The sequence below is a fragment of the Gallus gallus genome, chromosome 3, assembly GCF_016699485.2.
Source record: "Gallus gallus isolate bGalGal1 chromosome 3, bGalGal1.mat.broiler.GRCg7b, whole genome shotgun sequence".
Classification (NCBI taxonomy): domain Eukaryota; kingdom Metazoa; phylum Chordata; class Aves; order Galliformes; family Phasianidae; genus Gallus; species Gallus gallus.
The window spans coordinates 96,601,484-96,619,928 of record NC_052534.1 but is presented as its reverse complement, the minus strand read 5'-3'; the positions used below and the strand labels follow the sequence as shown (position 1 = coordinate 96,619,928).

The following is an 18,445-nucleotide window of genomic DNA, read 5'->3' as shown; positions in this document are numbered from 1 at the left end:
CACACAGTGTTAGTCTTGTACAGAGAAATGGAGGCGCGCATGTTGAAAGCTATCCTGGTTTGGATGACTCTTCAGAAACAACGGGCAGGAGAGAGAGGCTGGTGAAGAGAGCTATCCTGAATGCTTTAACTGTGAAAGGTATTGATGGTTTGTGCTAAAGCTTGGTTAAGAGAGGCAATCTTAGCTTAAATGTTCTTCAGGCTTCCCTTTCCTGTTCTTTCTCAGGGGTTTTCTCTTTCTTTGTGCCAGCCTTGATATGATCATTAATACAATGGGAGTTGGGTTGCTGCTGCAATGGGAGATGCCATCCAGCAGAAGACACTGCTGAGCTGGGAGCTGCTGGTTTTTTCCCCCAGGAGTGGCGGTGAAACCGATCCTCCTGTTTAGGGCATGAGTATTTCTAGGTGCTAATAGTAAAACGCCAAAGTGCTGTCTCTGGCAGATTGGATCTGGTATTTCTCTTTCTGTCTGATGTTGTTTCGATAGGAAATTGCAGTTTCCTTTGAAGAGGAAGCAGAGTTGGGAGTGAAGACGGTTAATGCTCTTTTTAATAAGAAAACACCATAGGCTTTTGTTGCTCTCCATGTCTTGTGTATCAGTGTCTAGTAGAGTGACCCTCGTGTGATCAGTTTGTTTCTAAGTAAGGAATGAAAGAACTGAAAGTTCCCGTCTTTTCAAGGAAATAACTTAAAATGGAAATACATAATCTGGTGTTGTGTGTAAGAGCTTGCCTTGCATAGGGATGAGCTAGGAGCAGTGTAATAACTGCTGGCAGCCCAACTACTGATGTGGGGCAGGAAACCTACTTCAATTCTACATTGTCCCAGCTCTTCTACCAAGCGTGTTGTAACTGACACGTCTTGGCAAAAACTGAACTTGTGAGCGCTTGGAACCACAAGTCATTCTCCAGTCAATTTTTGAAACTCTTTCTTCTCAACATATTTCAATGTAAGGAAACAAACAAAAGCCCTGGGGCTTTGCTCTGATGCTCTGTCCTTTTTTTTTTTTTTCCTGGTTGAAGTTTGCTTTGTAAGAAAACCAGTACTGTACGATTAGTAGAAACATCAGCCACCACACCAAAAATTAGCCACAGAATTGTTTAATTTAAATCCAATGGAGATTCCATCTTTGTAACTTACCAAAAAATAATAAATACTACCATAGTACCACCTGCCTCTGAAATATCTTTTTATCACGCTATGAACTGAAGATGTTTGAAGTCACTTAAAAATTACTGAAAGCGTAAGGAAAAATCTCATTCATCAGCATTTCAATTTGACTTCCAACAGCCGAAGATGCTTCTACTACAACATTTGGGTCTTGGAAATTAATAGATGGAATGGTTGGTTTGTTCTTAACTGCCATCGAGAAGACTGAGGTCAATCTTGAAATAGACGTAAGGGTAGTATTCTTGATTACTCAGTTGTAAACCAGGGATGTCCATGCCAGGCTGCAAAAGGAAACAACATGACTTCAGTATCAGTAAAAGTTGTGCTGTTCCAAGCTAAAGCAGATTGCCTGCTTGACTTAGGTGGAAAGGAGTCTTGTACTTGTTATGCTTAACACAGAATTTTCAGAGAATCTGGTGTTTGCTTGGTGCTTTCGGTAGGCTGTCCAACACAGTATTGACATTTCCTTTTTCCTCCTTGGCTTATGCATTGGGAATCTTTTGCTTGCCTGGTTTTAGGCAGTTTAAACTCCTTTTGCTTTATCTTAAACGGTGTACTCAGGATGTGGGGAGCAAGCATTGCTGCCTGGTACAGTCCTAGGCTGAGATGTTCAGTCAGTGACAGCCTGCTACAGAGGAGGGAGATCTCACAGTCCTAGCATTTGTTTTACATCAGTTCTGCTGTTGGCATTGAGCTTACCTGGAGGAGCTGCCATAAGTGAGCAGAGCTGTTTCAGGCCAGTAGCTGTAAGCATCGGATGCTTCAACTGAAACTGTAAGCACACCCTGCGACTCTCCATGATAACCTGGCCCTCCCTGACACCAATCCTTTCTGTAACCACCAGGGATTAGAGCTGTATCCAGGGATCCTCACACTGCGAGGTGTGGTGAGGTGTTTGCTCCAACCCCTGGACTAAACTGGGACAATGCAGTTCATGCAGTTGTAGTCCAAATACGTACATCCATTATACTTGCAGCTGCAACTTCATCTAGATGTTTGAAGACCGCGTTTAGGACATCTCTCAGGCGTTTTACCGACTTCCTGTTTGGTTGCAGCAACATGGCTTGGAAATTCACTGGAAGGCCATACCTGCAAACACAGCAAAATACCCCATTATTTTCCAGCTATCACCCCATTCCATTCCTGCTCTTCTCCCTCTTCAACCTCCTGGTGCGTTCCCTAGTGAATAGTTTCTGTAGTGCACGGTCCCAGCTGTGCTGTGCTGCCTCCTTCTCTGAAAGCACTTCCATTTTGAAGCCATAGGGGGACTAAGCACCATTCTTTTTCCTGTGAGTGACCCCAAAGAATCATCTCATCAGCTTTACGTGTCACCTGTTTTGTAGTCATCTGTACCATCCCCTGTGAGCTCCTGGAACTCTCTGTAAGGGATTACACAGGAACAGGTTGCCCAAGGAGGCTGTGGATGCCCCATCCCTGGAGGCATTCAAGGCCAGGCTGGATGTGGCTCTGGGCAGCCTGGTCTGCTGGTTGGTGACCCTGCACACAGCGGGGGGATTGAAACTCAATGATCATTGTGGTCTTTTTCAACCCAGGCCATTCTATGATTATATGATCTTCCCCCCCACCATGAAGAAAGTGAGCTGGTACTTCTTATCTGTGACAGGAATCTGCCAGCACTGCATGTGTACCCACGTACCTCAGGACTGATTCAACAAAAACTCTCAAGGCTTTCACGTGAATCCAAGCCACAAATGCTTCACTGAAGTTCACTTTCAACCAGCGCAGTAACGGGCCCTATGAGAACAGAAGTAACAATGCTGTGATCCCCCTTTGCTGCATGACATGGCTCCATTGCTAATGCTATTGAAGGCATCCCAGGCAGGCCATTATTGTCCCTTAGTACATCAGAAACTTGTGTGACCTTGGGCAAATGGTGTTATCTATCCCGTGCTTCAGTTTTCAATGCTAGATGGAGCTCATAGGAACCTACTGGGATCAGAAAGCCACTTCTAAGTGAGATCCTTACACACAGGTAGCAGAGGCTGTCAATATAGAGGCCAGCAACTCGATGTGCTACTTACATACTGCTGTTTCTTATCAGAAGCTAGCTTCATCAGCTCTTCCTTTTCACATTTCAGTTCCTTCTCATCAAAATAAAACTCTCGAACCATGAACCTACAATTGAATGACATTTGCTCTCACAAGCCATAATCCAGGCAGTGCGCACATTCGTTTCTTTTGCCTCTGATGAAGCGAGATGGGGATGTTTTGAAGCTGCTGGCCCTTCAAAGGATATGCAGGGTGGGAGTTGAAGTCACCTCCAGAAAGCAAACGTCCTGTCGCCTATCGCATGAGAGCGGGGAGAACAGTTGTTGGATTCCTTGCAAAGCATGACTGCTTACCTGTTCTCTCTAGCTTTAGCCTTGAAGTCATCCATCACTTTTCTAAATAGAGTGACTGTAAAGAGTCCTCCCTCGGCATCCTCAGCAATCATTCTGTGAGAGGGAAAAATCCCTGCTGTGATTTGACACGGCCAATCTCTCACACTCGCTTCACCTTTCCCTTTTGCAGTTCTTTCTTTCATTTATGAAACTGAACAATGCCTCACTTTTCAAGACAGCTGTGATTGAAATAGGGAACAAAGGCTTTAATAGCACCAACCGCAGTATCTCTGATGCAGACAGCCCGCTTACACACATACTCTTTTTTCTGTTTCCTATTATGTCCCTCTGCTTACATGCACGTGTTTTTAAGGCAGGCAGTTACACAAAGCTTTCCTCTCTCTGCTTTCTGCTTCCTCCATTGCAGACAATGTGACGGTCAGAGGAATGTGACAGTAGAGGAACACCTAACTCCCAGTAAGGATTTTTTCACTCTAGCTGTTAACATGGCGTATGCCAATGCAAATGGCAGTTCATTGAATTATCCCACTTTACTGCAGAAAACAATGAAAGATGCAGAAGTAGTGATTTTTTAAAAGGAGCTTTCATAAAGTTGTACATGGTTGTATGTCTGAAGTAGGCCTGGATTGCTGTAACAAGCAAAAGGCCTGGTTTGTTGTTCATGTGATCGCAGCGAGTGGAAAGAACTAGCTTACTGGAAAAGGGAGCAACAAGAGGCCAATTGTAGGAAAAGAAAACAGTGATTGAGGCTTTCATCTGTACTTTCCTCCAACAGAATAATTTCCAGTTTCAAGTGAGAATGATACAAGGCAAATCCGCATGTTAACCTACAGAGCCTATGTATTACTCAAGTGATTCTTGAGCAACTTGAGTGACAGATACGGCAGGGATATCTGCAGCCTGCGGGGGCCTCTATTTGGGTTGTCACTTACTTGGTGGAGCGAGGCACTACCATATCAGACAGGGATTCGTAGGTCTTCTGCCACTGTACATAGCTTGATCTTTGAGCAACACAAAGGAAAACAGAGTAAATAAATACAACATACCAGAAAGAGAATGTGTTGGTAAAAATAACGAAGCTAATCGGTTAGAGCGGGAGCTCTTTGTGCTGGGTTGTGTGGCAGCAAAGCTTCTTCTGTCCTTTCCTGTCCTAAGTCAGCATCTACAGAGAGGCTTCCCAATATATCATCCTCACTCCTCTCTCACTCTGGGTCTTGGGATGAGGAAGTGTGAAGCAGGAAGCTGGGGGTGGAAAGACTGAGGCTTTTGGTTTCCATGTACAGGCTGCCATGTGTCCTGTGTTCCAGGAGCTCCACACGAGTGTCTCGTGGTCCAGTGCTGACGTGGTGCAATACTTGGAACATGGCAAGTAGCAGCACTGAGAGAATGGGGCCAAGGGAAGGCTAAGTTTGCAAAGTGAGAGGTGTTTATAGCAGGAACCCAAAAGAAGACTTAGTAATAAATTCAATGAAGTTACCTAGAATAGCTTTTTGAACATGTTTTTTAGACAGAAAAGCGATGGTACTGTGTGTGCACGTTGGGATAGTGTTGCACTGCAAGGACAAGTTTTGTGTAGGCTTTCAGAAGGAAGGATACCTTGCACGTTCACAACTGATGGTGATGGCAATTATCCTATATGCAGGCACTTACAAATACGTGACCAGCAGAGCCCTTGTGAGTTTGACAGGTCTGATTCCTTTTATAAACTGCCTCAGCTGCAGTACAAATCTGTTCTGCCGTGGTGTTGTTTTTTTTTAACTCCTACCAGGAGGCTGTTTGAGAACCCGTTCTGTAACATTTACATGCCTACATCCCACTCCTGTCCTGCTCTGAGCTTGGAGCAGTCTGTTCCTTCTCCTAATGGATCCACCTGCTCCCCAGACACAGCACAGATCAGCTGGCCCAACTGATCCAGTAGTGCCTGCATCCAGCACTTAGGCCTGAAACTCAACATCACACCTGAGTGTGTGCACACACCATTGCCTTACTTTGGCACCACGACTAGCAGTGTGATAAGGTACTCAGAATTCAGAACAAAGTCTTCTTTATGCACGATGTCTGCGAGGGTCCGAGTCAGCAAGTTTCCCCTAAAGCAAACGAAACAAAGAAAAAAATGACATTAGCAGGAACCCAGTAGCAGCACATCAGAGGCACTGTGATATACATATGGTTGCCAACAGTGCATACTAGAGTTGAAAAACACAGGGAATGAGGTGGCTAAAGGACACGGCTACACTTCTAAGAAGGCCATTTATTTATTTTTATTGCAACTATGCTGGAGTGGGCTCTGAGCTTCTTCGAGTACCGTCCTTGAGCAATGAAGGCTGCTCTCCAGGCAGGTTGCCCACGCAAGGGGTCTGAGTACAGAAGAGTGACACAAACAAGCAAGTGTGGGATGAATGCTAGCACAACATCTTAGAAGGCCACCAGATTGGTCAGGCATGATCTGCCCTTGGTGAAGCCATGCTGGCTGTCTCAAATCACCTCTTTATCTCGTATGTGCCTTAAGGTAGCTCCTAGGAGGATACAGCTCTGTGTAGCAAAGGAATGGAGTTAAATCCAGCTGGCGACCGGTCATGAGTGGTGTTCCCCAGGGGTCGGTACTGGGGCCTGTTCTGTTTAATATCTTTATTGATGACCTGGATGAGGGCATTGAGTGCACCCTCAGTAAGTTTGCAGATGACACCAAGCTGGCTGGAAGTGTTGATCTGCCTGAGGGTAGCAAGGCCCTACAGAGGAATCTGGATAGGCTGGATATCTGGGCTGAAGCCAATGGGATGGGATTCAACAAGACCAAATGCTGGGTCCTGCACTTTGGCCGCAATAACCCCAGGCAATGCTACAGGCTTGGGGCAGAGTGGCTGGAAGACTGTGTAGAGGAAATGGACCTGGGGGTGTTGATTGATGCTAGACTGAACATGACCCAGCAGTGTGCCCAGGTGGCCAAGAAGGCCAATGGCATCCTGGCTTGTATCAGAAATAGTGTGGCCAGCAGGAACAGGGAAGTAATTGTCCCCCTGTACTCAGCACTGGTGAGGCCGCACCTTGAGTACTGTGTCCAGTTTTGGGCTCCTCACTGTAAGAAAGACATCAAGGCCCTGGAGCGTGTCCAGAGGAGGGCAACAAAGCTGGTGAGGGGTCTGGAGCACAGGCCTTATGAGGAGCGGCTGAAGGAGCTGGGATTGTTCAGTCCAGAGGAGAGGAGGCTCAGGGGAGACCTTATTGCTCTCTATAACTACCTGAAGGGAGGTTGTAGTGAGCTGGGGGTCAGCCTTTTCTCTCATGTGACTAGTGATAGGACTAGAGGGAATGGCTTCAAGCTGCACCAGGGAAGATTCAGGCTGGACGTTAGGAAATACTACTTCTCTGAAAGGGTGGTCAGACACTGGAATGGGCTGCCCAGAGAGGTGGTGGAGTCACCGACTCTGGTGGTGTTCAAAGAGCGTTTGGATGTTGTGTTGAGGGACATGGTTTAGTGAGAACCATTGGTGAAGGGCGAATGGTTGGACTGGGTGATCCTGTGGGTCTTTTCCAACCTTAGCGATTCTATGATTCTATGATTCTATGAATCTACCAGCTGATGCAGCTGATCTAATTTTTTGACTCCCTAAAATCCCATCACAGCAATACATTGGCATTTGGTTTTGACTCTTTACCACTACTTTGTCCTCCCACTGCTAATAAAGTCATATTAGGAACTGCAGTCTCCCCTGAGCTGATTTTAAGACATGCTGCTCACGCCAGTTTCTGCCTTGGCTTCCCCTTCACCTCGGGATGCCCAGTGTGCCCCAAAGTCAGGCACTATGTTTGCACCCATCACAGCACACACAATTCACTGCACAGCAGTAGATGTGGCATTCACTGCTCTCACGTCAGCCATGCAGCATTCCAGAGCTCAACAGGCACATGCTGTACTTACACAGTTTTTTTCTCCAGGTTTTGCAAATTTCCTTTAATGTTGTTGTATGCAGCTGATCGGGTCCTTAGGTCTGCTTCTATCTGAGTAACTTGCTACAACAAAGTAAAAAAAGTGAATTGAGAAATTGCTTGAGGCATCATCCTCACCTTCCTCCTCCTACCTCTGCACTGCAGAGAGAGAACACAGCTGTCAGCTCCTCCTAAAACCATCTGAACATAGCCAAGAGGGAGCCCACTTCAGTTCTGGGCTCCACAGAACTGCTCAGTCATGGGCAATGGTCCCTGCAGCAAGAAGGACTTGGTTAGCTGTTACTGTGTATTTCATTTGCTATCTACATTGAACAACAGTTCATTCCTTCCTGAACAGGCTGCCAGTGTAAATAATTCATCCAACCTGCAACGTGTTGGATTTAATGTAGGCCAATGATTTCACAAGAAAACCCCAACATGGAGAATGATGTTACAGTACGTAAAAACAATAAAATATTACAACAAAGGGGACTAAAATGTAGAACGTATCAATGTAGTCTGATAAATCTGATAAAGGTCCATATATTTATGGAATGAATAGGCTCGTATATCTCTATATACATACAGATATATAGACATATATCGGTGTTATTATGGTACAAATTGAAATAAATCAACTGCTGCAGGCAGAACTCTCACTGACTGCTGTGACAGAAGAGAGCAAAAACTGCCAAAAGATATGATTCCCCATTCTGAGATCTTCTTACAACCTGGAGCACAGTTTACCTTTGCTAATGCTTCTGATATATTCTTCAGTGGCTGCTTTATGGGATATTTGGCCATGTCCCACTCAAACCGGGTCAAGTAGCTAATCAGGTCAACTGGAAATACAAAGAAATGTGTTACAGCAGACAGCTGACATGGTGGAAGCTCAAGGCTGGGGTGGCAGCCCCCAGCTGTATCCTATGTAGAGCTTTGGTTGGCCCACCTCTCAGTTCTCATAGAAATGTGATCTAGATCAAATCTGCACAAATCAAATGCTCAATCGAAGCATCCTCAAATTAAAAAATAGTTGAAACAGAGACACTGTTTGCTGCACATGGATTCTTCCCAGACAGGTAGGATGGAGAATATGTGGGAAGTTGCCATGGGGAGACAGGGCAGAACAAGCTCAGGGAGGTAAAGAAAGGAGGGACAAGTGGGGCTGCTCAGTGCTCCTCACTGCCTGGTGCAGAGTTAACCATTCCCAAGGCAAAGGCTGAATGCAGTTCCCCGTGGGTTGCACACAGTGTGAGGAGCACTGCATGAACAGAGATGCATAAGAAGGAATGTGAAAAGTTGTTTAAGTGCTACGGGGCCAAGCTGAGGGTACCACCCTGCCTCGTGTGACATCAAACACCCTGCCAGGGGAGCACTATCCTTTCCATGGGCTTCTCTCGCCCCACATCAGAGTCAGTTTACCCTATTAGATTTCCGAAGCACGGAAAGTCTTATGAAAGGAGGAAGACAAATTCTTATCAAAGGATGAACTGAGCAGAAGACAGAAAACACTGCCATGACCTCGTTCTCCCTCCCTTTGAAAGCTACAGCTGTGCAAAGCTCCCTCAACACACAGATTCAGCCTTTCCTGCCAATGCATGACCAGGAAGCAGCAAACTCTCCAGCACAGGGAGCATGTGGGAAAGGGGCAAGGCAGAGGTACAGAAGTTCACTGTGCCCCTTTTATCCTCGGTCTCAGCAGAGCCCAGCTGTTCAGCAGTTAAGCACACCGTGAGCCTTCAGCCCATTCCACAGGCGTACTCCTTGGCTGTGCTCCCAATTCCCTTCCCCTCTGCACTGCCTCTCCTTGCTGCCACCCAAGAGAGATGCCTCCTCAGCAGCCCAGGAATCCCACAGGCTGAACACTTCCTAGCACTCAGCCAGCTCCAAGCAGCAATTTAAACTACTTCCCCTACAAAATACTCAATTCTTCAAAATGGTTATGCTTCTCATTTATCCCTTCTGTTCATTTCAGTTCTGAGCTCGTTACAAAGACTGGCATTATTCCACTACTTACCAGATTTCAAAAGTTATTTGGGGTCCACATTGCTACAAAGGAACAGAATTCAGTCTAAACATTTTAAAAACTCTTTACTTACATTTCACATTTTTGATGCTGTCCAAAGCAAGGAAGCATTTCCTGCTACTGTGATATAATGAAATTCCCAGTATACACAAATACAAGTGTTCTTTCTATAAGAGGGGCATCTCCACACGGCTGCTTCCAGCTGTTGCCCACCAGCATGCAGCAGGCATATTCATTTAACTAAATGGGCTGTGTTTGCTGATGCTTGCAGTTCTCCTTCCCACAAGTCTAACCAGACAGCTGCTAGACACGGCCAACAGTTCAGTTGGCTGGTGGACCAAACTGCTGCCAGGAATTCATACAGCTGAGCTAAAACCAGAACATTTGTAATCAAAAACCTGGGTGTGCATGGTCTAACAGCCTGAAATTGGACTCTGCGGCAAGAAATCATGTCTTACAATTTTGATTCTGATTTCATGACCTTCAATTTTGGGGTCCTTTTGCCATCCAAAAAGGGAAGGAAGAAGAATTCAGTGTTGCTGCTGCTTGTGAGGAATGATATTGGACTGTAACAGGGGAATCCTGAATATATATATGTTAAAATGGATTGATTTTTTTTAAGGATGCAATCAATAATCTTAAAAGAGTCCTAATTAGATATGACTCCTTTGGATGACCAAAGGACTGAAATTAGTAGCAGATACAAGAAACTTCCACACCCTTCTATTACAACACATGCAGAGTCGACAGGAAAGGAAAAGAGCGTAAAAAGAGGAAACAAAAGACATAAGTTCAACCTGCTGTTTCTCAAGTCATAGGGATATCGTGATCAAGCTACGAGGTTGTTACTTGAGAAATCCATCGTAACGTGATCACTGTATCTCTACAACCAGACCAAGACTTGTTTCTAGCACTACCACACCCAAATGCATGCTTGTAGCAACACTGCAATCAGCAATCCCCAACATACTTTTCAGACATTTCATTTTATCCTTTCGCCCTGTAACATAAATAAGCGGCATTATTGTACTTGGCCAGTAGTTGCATACATAAAAAGAGGGTCTTATTTCATGCACAAAGGATGTTTCTAAAAGGACTTTCTCCCCAGCCTATGAAGATGGGGAAGAGTCTGGAGGGTGAGGTGTGCAAGGTGTTGCTGAGGCCCCCCAGTGTGCTCAGCCCAGAGCAGAGGAGCTGAGGAGAGGCCTCATGGCAGCTGCAGCTCCTCACAGGGAATGGAGGGCAGCACTGAGCTCTGCTCTCTGTGACAGCAACAGGGCCCGAGGGAATGACATGGAGCTGTGTCAGGGAGGGGCAGCTGGGGGGCTGGGAATGGTTCAGCCCCAGAGGGCGGTGGGCACAGAACAGGCTGCCCAAGGCAGTGGGCACAGCCCTGAGTGCCAGAGTTCAAGGAGCGTTTGGACACCGCTCTCAGATACAGGTGTTGATTTTGGCTGGTCATGTGTGGAGCCAGGGGTTGGACTTCATGACCCTTGTGGGTCCCTCCCAAATTGGGATATTCTGTGTTCTAACTAGTGAGCTCCAGTCACCCTTCAGCATGACAGAAGTGTCCCTGCTTGCTCTTCTCCTCTGCTATACAACAGCTGCCAGTCAGAGCAGGGCATCACAAGGGAAACCAAAGAGAAGTTATTTGTAATGGGAGCAACAGTGCACATCCCAGCAGCCTCTGGCATGGCCCTGTAAGTGCAGCCCGGCTCCCCTAAAGAAGCAACATATGGGCAGGGCAGTGACAAGGCCCTCACCTTGCAATGGAGATCTCACATCACTGCTGATTGCACTGGCCTTCAAGACCTCACCACCTACCTGCTGTAGAACAGCACCACAGCTCCACTAACAGAGAAAGCACATATGCCACGCTAGCAGAGCAGGAAACTCCTCAGGCTTTCATTGTTACTGCAACACTGATTGTAACACAGTATTTCTAGTCTTGCTGCTCCCAACCAACTCTTAACTCCCCAGGAGTTGAACTGTTGCCCCCAGCATCCACCCGTGATGTTAGAAATTCACAGCTGACAGAGCACAGGCTCTGTCCCAGCACTGCAGCAAGGAAAGCAGAACACTACTACAGCACTAATCAATTCCATGCAGACTTTTAGGACATGATTTAGCTGCCTGGAAGTGATCCAGCCCATGGAGGCCACAAAAAAGTGCTAGGTCATTTTAGGAATGTCTCCTGGTTTCCTCTTCACTCCTCAGCTCCGGTGTTGGAAATATTTCTTCCACAGAAGAGTACCAGACACTGAATATTGTCCTGGAAGCAAAGCTGGAACTGCATAGAGTTTCTTTTAACTCTGGAAAAAATGTAATATGGCCAGATGTGCTCTTAGACAATATTCCTGTTGGTTGTCTTTTCTAACGGGTGAGTGTTTCAATTCTGAATGCTCATATTCTGAAGCAAATACAGGCAGCATCAGTGCATTAACATATCCGCATTCACAGCACCTACCTCCATTGGCCAGAAGATTTTCCTGGACTTTATCTTTGGAGTCCTCCATAACTTCTCCTATATACTGGACTATTTTCTTAATTACGCTTGGATGTAACAAGAGAAGCTTCGTTAGTAAAGTAACAACACAAATACAAAACGGATACTACAGTGATCTGATAAACATGGAGATACCCACACAATACACTTCTGAAGCAAGGCAAGTAAATTTGCCACTAAAATGACAATAAACAATCTATGGCATATAGCAGAACTAAAATACACTGATTTCTGCAAACAGATAGGTAATACCATCTCCCCAGTGCTCAAGGCTCCCAAAAGATACAGATTCCATCTTCTGCACACTGTATTTCATGGCACTCATTGCAGAAAGCAGAAACTTGTGTTCACATTCTGGAGGTGATGGAGGGACATGAGGCTACACACAGAACAGTCAACCAGTCTAACCCTGGTTGAAGATCTGCTCCATGGGATGCTAAATAAACCTTTGCAGTTGTTCTTATGACACCAGACAGGAGCAGTTCAGAGTCTAGGCTTGATGCACCAAATACAGCTGTACCATACCCGGGGAGGAATCTACACCATCTCACCCCAAATCACAGCCCTCTAAGGGCTGCTCTTGTTTTCACTGTCAGGCTGCAGATGCTTAAGGACCTCAGGCCAGCTGAGTCCTGATGAAGAACTGCATTTTCATAGACTAATACTGAGTTGGAAAGGTCCCTTAAAGGCCAGCTGGACAAAATCCCATGCAATGAACAGGGACACCTACAGCTCGATCAAGTTCTCAGAGCCCCATCTAGCCTGCCCTTGGGTGCCCCAGGGGATGGGGTATCCACCACCAGTCTAGGCAACCTGTGCCAGTGCCTCACTACCCTTATTATAAAAAGCTTTTTCATTATAACCAGTCTAAATCCCCTGTTCTAGTTTGAAACCATTTCCCCTTTTCCTGTCACAACAAACCTTACCAAAGAGTTTTTCCACATTTTGCCCACACTCAGGCTGAGGTGAGAGTGCAAGTGTAACTAGTATGTACTCTTCTGCTCTTTCAGATTTTGCTTGTGAAAGCGTTACAGTGCCATTGCTTAATTAACAATAAAATAAAAAATCTTAAGAAGTCAAACACTTCTTTAGGTAATACTTTATATTAACCATCACTCCCACTGGGGCACAGAAAGCTGCGGGCAGCAGAACCCTGCAGTCTCCAGCCTCTGCACAATGCCCTGCAGACGTGGGATCTGGAGAGTGCTCAGGTAGGAGTGACGGATGGGAACGTCAGCTTTAGAGAGCACCACATTACCCCACGTCGACATGGAAAAACACTCCACCTCCCTGTGTAAATAAATAATAAAAGTACATGGAAACAATAGATCCTGCAAACTCCTGCCCCTTCTCTGCTGTCCTGGCAGGAGGCAGTGCTGACAGGTTTGCACTGCCTTTATTGGCAGTCCTGTTTATCTAGCAACAGTGCAGCAGGTAGCTGCCTCAGAGGAGCAGGAATGTAAATGTTCAGGTCATTTGAACAGGCTTGAACTCTCCAGATGCTGTTTTCTTTGGCTAAGTACAAGTGCTTGGTATTTTAACCCTTGAATCTCAATTACATACTCAAAATCTTGGGCATTCATTTAACACCAAATGATGTTGTAATTCCAATTCATTTCTCCTGATAATTCTTTGCTATTACTCTCCCTTAATCTATTTTTCTTATTTTTAAACTCGTTTTCCTTAGCTGGAAATCTCACTGATCCTTCTTGATCAGTTAGCTTTACAAACAAAGAAGACAAATAGGAGGAATCCATATCCAACAGCTCACTGTGTAAAAACCTCACTGACTCTTTTGCTCAGTGCATACATCATGTCATATGGGAAGTGCCATTGCTGGCGCTAACAGGACAATTAGTGGAGTGAAGTGGCATTCAGCCTGAACAAGGAACGATACGATACTTTGCTGACTTAAGACAAAGGTAACAGTGGGAACATGTCACCTAGGACTCCCCTCAGCAATCTTACATGGACACCACAGCAGGCTTTGCAGAAGTGGGAATTAGCCAAGCCCTTCCGAAAATCACTTCCACGTGATTCCTGTATCCTTCAAACTCAGATTGCTTGGCTAGCTGCTGCCCTAAGTAGCTTTCCAACTTTGCATTGGAATAGATAGATGGCATTGGCACTGTCTCATCCCAGATTTACTCCCGTTCCCTTTTCACTCCAGCACGAACAATCTGCTGTAGGAACCAGAGGCACGAACACGTTTACAAAGTCCTTGGGGCAGGTTTCCCTACCAGATGGGGAGAGTCATGATAGAGACAGTCTTACTGATTAAGTATTAAGCTGCTCTGTGCTGCTAAATATTCTGAAAAAGCAATTCTAAAAAGATCAACATTGTGTGCAACCCAGTGATCAAATGGAATCATCCTATTTCAGCCCCACTGTGACACCAGTAAAGTCAGAAAGCTATGCTAGGGAGAACCATACTCTGGCAGACTTACATTTATGCAAACTGCCTCACACTGGTTTGAACAGCTTATATCAGGATCTCTGTATGCGTTTGCACCCACCAAACAATCTATGAAAGCACAAAGCATATTCAGACAGGCAGCTCCTCACTAGGCCTGGCTAGGGGAGAAATGGCAAATAGCCCCAGAGCTGACATGGCCACAGCTGTATGCAAGGTTTGCTTCCAAAGGAAAAAAAAGCTTCATTAATAAAGTCTACTTTGTGCTATAAAGTATCCTAAAACCCAGCATTTCCTTAGCATTCTGTACTCTATTATCCTTTGTCCACCCAGGTCAGCTTGGCCTAAAAGGCAGACTTGGCAGAGATCAGCAAGATCATGTGAGTCTCCCTGCATAAATGGGTTTGACACAATGCCAGTCAATACTGTGGCTTTCCAGGAGTTTAACAGTCTGAGAGGAAGAGTACCCGATTTCATTCCGAAGAATTTATTCCTTATATCTCCTTATAACTCCTACACCTGGTTAAAAAAACTCAAGAGAAATATTCTGGGAAAAAGAAAACTGGGGAGGGCTTCATGTTCTCTAAATACTGCTTTATTAATTCGAGTTTCTGGATGGAGGGGAAGGTCATTCTTCAAAAAGAATACAAAAAAATCACAGCTGTTTCCCTTTGAGAATAGCTTTCCTTGAAAACAGCCACTCAGGCATCACTGTTCAGACAGAACTACCACTGGCTCCATTCAGCCAGGTTTTAAGGAATGGTCCCTTCCTTGTGATGACTCTGTGACAACTGACACGAAGATTAAACCGTGACACAAACCCATCCACTTCAGTCCAGTTGTAGTCTGGGTTAAACCAACTCTAAGGTGAATCCAAGGACACACCATCCCATAAAAACAATGTCCGTTCCTCATTTGTACGTAGTAAATAAGACCTATTTTACCTTTCAGCAAAGGTATCAAGTTTTCCCAACTCATCTGACAGACCAACAAGAGCATCCAGTGTCCCCACCTGTACAAGAGATGAGAAGCAGGTGAGAGATGCACATGTCCAAGGCTTCTGTCAGCAGTCCTAGGGACTCTGATTTGCGAATTCAACAGTTCTGCAGAACATTATTCACTCAGTGGATAATAAAGCAATTCTTTTTCTCAAGACCCAGACACAAAAAGCCTTTTCCAATAAAGGAAAAACTGTATATGATGTCTCAAGATCACGCATCAATGTCTTCCTTCCCGTTTTCATTCCTGAATCGAGTAGCATAGCCTTTTACTTAACAAAATAATGAGTAGAAATGCGCACAGCATACACACCAAACAAATCTAATGTACTGAGAGAACCAAGGGAAGCAGAGCGTATTCAAAAGAGGGTCTCTGCATTCTTTCCTATTGCCAAAGACTAAGCCTCTCGGGACACCATTTTCCCCAGGACCAACATCTGCTTTTTGTATGACTCTGTCCCAGTCATAGTTCTGTGTTTATGGTATTGCAATACATTGCCAAACCTTTTCTTGTGACGTTGCCAGCTCAGCATTAAGAAGGGTCAAGCTGAAGGAGAACAGGAGAAGAAACAAGTCCTGCATAGAACAATTAGCTGAACACAAAGAGCTGGCTGTACGGTCAGATGATGTCAATACTTCATTTCCCTCAGTGTTAATGGACTCACACCAGCACTGACCGGGCTGGTGGCACAGATGGTAAAATCACAACGATCTCAGGTGCATGTGTAAAAAGCAGCATGTGCAGTCTGCAGCATCCATGTGCTACTTCAGCAGGTTATCACTCGAGAAAAGGCCATGCTCCCCTTTCACTTGCATCCTTAAGTAACTGGAACAGCTCAAGCCATAACTTAACAATCTTTGTGGACTAAAGCCAGAGCCTGGCTGCACCATGTGTAGCTTTGTAAGAGATGGATGATGGCAGCTCCCCAAGGAACCAAGTACTACATCTGCTGCAGCCCCACTGACTTCAGCGAAGATTTAGACTTCTCGTAGATGCAAATGAAATAAAAACAAAGTGCAGATCTTACAAAAGAAGGATTAAAGAAGGCAAATATATATTTTAAAAAGTTACGAATAAATGTTTTTCCTATTGATATGAGGCTATACAGCCAGTAATATAGCTGAATATATACACGTCCATCTCCTACAGAGCAATGCACATTATATAGGACTGTCTGCTCTGTCAGTGGTCTCACTGGGGTTCTTTTAGATACTGAGCTGCTCCCCATGCATTGGCAATTTGAGATGTACAATGCTGTGTGACTTTTGTGATTGGAAGCAAATGGTATAGCAGATGCAATACATTGTATTTAACCGGTCCCCTCCACTCCTTACACACATATCCTTTCCACATAAAAGTCATCTTCAAGCAAAATGACTCGTCTCTCTCTAATCAGTTTTCAGTAGACTAAACCAACTCACCCCCCAGTCGCAATCTTTTCCAGCTCTCTGAAATGATAAATCTATGATCTCACGTTTATCCCTGAAATCCTTAATCCTGGCTGGGGATGTTTTGTCACCCATACCCAAACCCTCTCCTCGCTTACCTTTAAGTCTGGAATATGGAATTTGCTGTTGCTGGACAAGTTGGATTTGGATGTCACTGTGTTCATTCTCTCCCATGCCTGCAGGTTCGTTTTATCTCCTGGGGCAGAAATCAGCCAGAACTCCGACATGATCCGGTACTTTCCCTTCACTCCTGATCACTGTAGAAACACAAAGCAGGTAAGAGGCTAAAAAAAGTACTGTGTCGAATGTGTTCTTCCCTAAGGACCAAAAGAGTTGGAGTGGATTACTGATCTTTTGGAGGTATAATTACAGTGAGTCACTCCTGTCTCAGCCTGAAATGGAACATGACCTTCTCCACAATGTCACACACAGAGCGCAGCAGTTCCTCCTTCCTCAGGGTTGCTCCATCCAGTTTCTGAATGAAGAACCAAAGCTCTCTCCTCCCCTTTCCCTCCCCTCCCCGTCCTTTCGCACTGCACCCAGTTCAGTCCCCATCGCCAGGCAGACTCCAGTCACAAGGATGTAATTAAGGACTTCTGTTTGATCAATTTTAGCACTCAAATATTTGGGCAAAAGCGCAAGCAAGGCGTAGAAAGTCTTCTTCTGAACTTACAGGCTGCAGGAGATGCCTGGTGGAATATCACTTTCCCCGTGTTTTAATTTCCAGATTGGGTAGCAAGGAGCGGAGGAGAGATGCTGTCAGCAGGACAATACATACAAAGCAAGCGGTGGTGCAAATCCACGTGTGACAGCTGCACTGGTGCTAAGCAAACAGATGAGGGCAGGACAGCAAGAAGCGGAACCACACGCAGCAGTCTCCAACTCTTCCATCCAAAGGCTCTCCCGGACCCGTCCCGCCCCGCACGCCTTACTCCCAGCTGCACGGAATGGGAAACCCGGGGAGCGGGCGCTCGTTCCGTAGCCGCCTCGGCCCCGCACAGCGGGCGGCTCCCGGTGGCGGGGCGGGGGCGGCCGTGCTCGGGGCGGCGCCCGGGGCAGGGCCGGGCGGGAGGCGGGCGCGGAGCCGCGGGGTGCGGTGGGTGCGCGGGGCGAGGGCCGCCCCCGGGACGGCGGGAACACTGCGCTCTGTGGTAGAGGGCCGCGGAAAGCTGCTGGCAGGTTCGGCTCCTGCAGCTCCTCGCCATGCTACCGCTTGGGCAATCCTCCATTTGGCTTTCTTTATAGGACAGCGCATTTTCCTCTGGGTCTACTCATGTTTCTCTGTACCAAATGTAAATGAAGTTCTCGAGAAATGTAAGAGAATGTCCTTTTCCGCCCCACCCCGCCCCCCAAGTGTCCTAAACTGAGAGGGTTTTAATTGCTGGATGTTGTCCCTCCTTTCTGTAGAATCAACTGCACCGCTCAGCTCGGTGTTGTCTGCCAACTTGCTGAGGGTGCACTCGATCCCATAATCTATGCAACTGATAGATATTGAAGAACACCAGTCCCAAGACAGACCCTTGAGTGACACTGCTTGTGACCAGCCTCCAGCTGGACTTAGAGCCATTGACAGCAACCTTTTGGCTACGACCCT

General features: G+C 45.9%; 1 protein-coding gene and 1 non-coding gene across 11 annotated transcripts; both read right to left on the bottom strand.

Moving 5' to 3' along the window:
* Nucleotides 1-1,083: 1,083 nt before the first annotated feature.
* On the bottom strand, nucleotides 1,084-17,867 carry ATP6V1C2 (ATPase H+ transporting V1 subunit C2). Of its 10 annotated transcripts, none has more exons than XM_025148940.3 (14): nucleotides 17,525-17,867; nucleotides 16,950-17,108; nucleotides 15,349-15,416; nucleotides 11,953-12,038; nucleotides 10,456-10,485; nucleotides 8,207-8,301; nucleotides 7,452-7,543; nucleotides 5,521-5,619; nucleotides 4,465-4,533; nucleotides 3,533-3,625; nucleotides 3,212-3,305; nucleotides 2,827-2,924; nucleotides 2,129-2,258; nucleotides 1,084-1,450 (listed from the first exon to the last, which is right to left on the bottom strand). In XM_025148940.3, the coding sequence occupies exons 2-14, from the start codon at nucleotides 17,076-17,078 to the stop codon at nucleotides 1,355-1,357; spliced, it is 1,179 nt and encodes a 392-aa protein (XP_025004708.2). In that variant the 5' UTR covers nucleotides 17,079-17,108; nucleotides 17,525-17,867; the 3' UTR covers nucleotides 1,084-1,354. The 10 variants fall into 10 exon arrangements, with proteins under 10 accessions (XP_025004708.2, XP_025004709.2, XP_025004711.2 ...); XM_025148941.3 differs by having other exon boundaries at nucleotides 17,630-17,867; XM_025148943.3 differs by having other exon boundaries at nucleotides 17,720-17,867.
* On the bottom strand, nucleotides 10,291-10,385 carry MIR1329 (microRNA 1329). Its single transcript, NR_035009.1, has one exon. It is a non-coding gene; the product is annotated as a microRNA 1329 (primary transcript).
* Nucleotides 17,868-18,445: the final 578 nt, after the last annotated feature.

Excerpts from the sequence above, each read along its gene's own strand:
- ATP6V1C2 (XM_025148940.3), bottom strand. The coding sequence starts at position 17,078 with ATGTCGGAGTTCTGGCTGATTTCTGCCCCAGGAGATAAAACGAACCTG. Across the intron at positions 15,417-16,949 it reads TCCATATTCCAGACTTAAAG|GTGGGGACACTGGATGCTCT; the intron begins GTAAGCGAGGAG and ends TCTCTTGTACAG. Across the intron at positions 7,544-8,206 it reads TATCAGAAGCATTAGCAAAG|CAAGTTACTCAGATAGAAGC; the intron begins GTAAACTGTGCT and ends ACTTTGTTGTAG.